Source organism: Brugia malayi, assembly GCF_000002995.4.
Source record: "Brugia malayi strain FR3 genome assembly, contig: Bm_v4_ChrX_scaffold_001, whole genome shotgun sequence".
NCBI lineage: Eukaryota > Metazoa > Nematoda > Chromadorea > Rhabditida > Onchocercidae > Brugia > Brugia malayi.
In genome coordinates, this window is record NW_025062479.1 from 24,408,919 (window position 1) to 24,411,983 (window position 3,065).

Below are 3,065 nucleotides of genomic sequence, written 5' to 3' on the forward strand. Positions count from 1 at the left end.
TTAACATTGTAAACGATATTGTGGTAGAATGATGACTGTTAATAATGGATTCAAAATCTGAAAAAAAAAATGATAAAACAAATTAAACTGATAAATATTGTAAACCTACTGATAACGTATTTAATAAAATTTAAAATTTAAATTAAATTAAATTTAAATGTCATTTATCATTTAAGAGAGGATAATATTTTAATATAGTGTAAAACTGTTTGATAATTATAATAAACATTTTATTGAAATCTTTAAAATTGTTTTAAATTTTAAAAAAGACTAAAGTTTTAAAAATATTTTAATTAACTGTTAATTATATTGATAAATTACTTGTTGTTTAGGAAAAGATAATATTTTAATATGATGTAAATCTGCTTGATAATTATAACAAATATTTTATTGAAATTTTTTAAACTATTTTAAATTTTTAAAAAATAAATACCTTTTTAAAATTGTTTTGATTAGCTGTGGTATATTGATTAATTAAACTGATTAATTAGTATATAATTAAGTTTAGTTGTTTTTTCTAATTATTTATTTCTTAATTATCTCATTAATTATGCAATAACGAATTTATATCCACCGTATAGTAGGTAATTTTAATATAATATAAGCCTGTTTGATGATTATAATAAATATTTAATTAAAATTTTTTAAACTATTTTAAATTTTTAAAAAATATTTTAACCTTTTTAAATTGTTTTGATTAGCATATAATTAAAACATTTAATTGTTTCAAATAATTAATTTAATTGATAATTTAGTATATAATTATTTATTTCTTAATTATCTCATTAATTATGCAATAACGAATTTATATCCACCGTATAGTAGGTAATTTTAATATAATATAAGCCTGTTTGATGATTATAATAAATATTTAATTAAAATTTTTTAAACTATTTTAAATTTTAAAAAAAAAATATAAACTTTTTTAAAATTGTTTTGATTAGCTATAGTATAATAACTAATTTGATTTGATAATTTAGTATATAAATAAATTTAATTATTTCAACTTTTTTATTACCAAATTATCACATTAATTATGCAATATCGGATTTAAATCCATCGCATAATACGTAATTTTAATATAATATAAGCCTGTTTGATGATTACAATAAATATTTAATTAAAATTTAATTGAAATTTTTAAACTATTAATTGAAATTTGAAATTTTTTTTTAAGTTGAAATTTTTTAAACTATTTTAAATTTTTTAAAAAAAAAAACTTCATAACTAATTTGATTTGATAATTTAGTATATAATTAAATTTAATTATTTCAACTTTTTCATTTACCAAAATTATCACATTAATTATGCAATTACCGGATTTAAATCCATCGCATAGTAGGTAAGCACACTGATAAAGACACTACCGCATGTTCTTATCACTGTATCCTTATCAATGATTGTCCTGTACAGTGTCACCAAACGATATGGTGTTAGCGTTAAAATTGTGAAAAAAGTTGAAATAAAAATGAAATAAAATGTACGCATTCCAGATTTCATTGCATTATTTTTCTTGCATATACCATTTGCTGTGTATAATTTTTGCTCTAAAAAAAAAAAAAATTAATTTAATTTAATTAAAAAAAAAAAAAATTGATAATTATAAATTAACAAATTGATTATTACAAAATTATCATTATCAATATGATAATTTGTACAAGTATAATTATAATATTATATTTATAACATTTGATCAAAACTTATTTCTAATATTACTTTATTTTTTTTTTTTTTTTTAGATTTAAACAAAACTAACAATATTTAAACATTTAAAATGCTAAGATAAAAAATTGTTTAATAAAATTTAAATTCAAAGATTAGAAAAAAATTGGAGTAAAAATTACGATGAAAATTTACATTTTAAAATTAACATTTTAACATATTCATTTTGTTTTTAATGAAATTTTTAAAAAAAAAAATAAAATTGAATTTAAGCAAAAACATTAAATGTAATTAACTTTTAATCTTTAATTTCAAAAAAGTTATTCTCTGTAAAATTATTTAATAAGAATTAAAATAGATTCAAAATTTTTTAATTAAATTTTTAAAAAAAAAAATTTAAATTTAAACAAAAACATTAAATGTAATTAATTTTTAATCTTTAAAAAATTTCATTCAATAAATTATATTTTACAAAAAGTTTCTTTTTTTTTTTCTTTTTCATTTCAAATTAATATTTTGCATAATTAATTAGTAAATTACCTTCAGCAATTTGTTTCCTATGAATGCTAACAATGTGTAATAAATAGAGCGCAACCATAAACGATGATAAAGCCGGAAAAGCGGAAACAAAAAACGTAAAAAATAAATACATTAATGGACCGTAACGACTATTATCGGTGGTAAGTCGTTCACAATTGTAACGACAAATTAATGCTCGAGTATAAAATGCTAGGTAAATAAAGATGACACTAAGAAACCAGGTAGCAAATGCCATTAAATATGCACGATTTCGTGTCACCAATTCTGAGTACCTAAAATTATTTTATAAATTACAAAAAAAAAAAAGTGGAAAAATGGAAAAGAAAAAAAAAAAAAAAAAAAACATGTCACCAATTCTGAATACACTTAAAATAATTTCTGAGTACCATAAACTATTCTGAGTGCCCTAAAATAATTTCTGAACATCCTAAAATAATTTCTAAATACTATAAAATATTCTGAGTACCTTACCATAATATATTCTGAATACTTTAAAATAATTTCATAAATTATAAAGAAATTAAAAAAAAAAAAGTCTCATTAATTCTGAATACCTTAAAATAATTTCTGAGTACCATAAACTATTCTGATTGCCCTAAAATAATTTCTGAGTACCCTAAAATAATTTCTAAATACTATAAAATATTCTGAGTACCTTAAAATAATTTCAAGAACTACAATAAGAATGAAAAAAAAAGACGTGTCACCAATTCTGAATACCTTAAAATAATTTCTGAGTACCTTAATATATTCTGAATACTTTAAAATAATTTCATAAATTATAAAAAAATTAAAAAAAAAAAAGTCTCATTAATTCTGAATACCTTAAAATAATTTCTGAGTACCATAAACTATTCTGAGTG

At 18.3% G+C, this 3,065-nt stretch overlaps 1 protein-coding gene across 1 annotated transcript; it reads right to left on the reverse strand.

Annotated features, from left to right (window-relative positions):
• Bma-aexr-3 (Uncharacterized protein) lies at positions 1-2,676 on the reverse strand (the record flags this gene model as incomplete). Its single annotated transcript, XM_043075989.1, has 4 exons — positions 1-57; positions 1,318-1,547; positions 2,203-2,474; positions 2,669-2,676. 4 exons carry the CDS (start codon positions 2,674-2,676, stop codon positions 1-3), a joined length of 567 nt encoding a protein of 188 aa, XP_042931923.1.
• Positions 2,677-3,065: the final 389 nt, after the last annotated feature.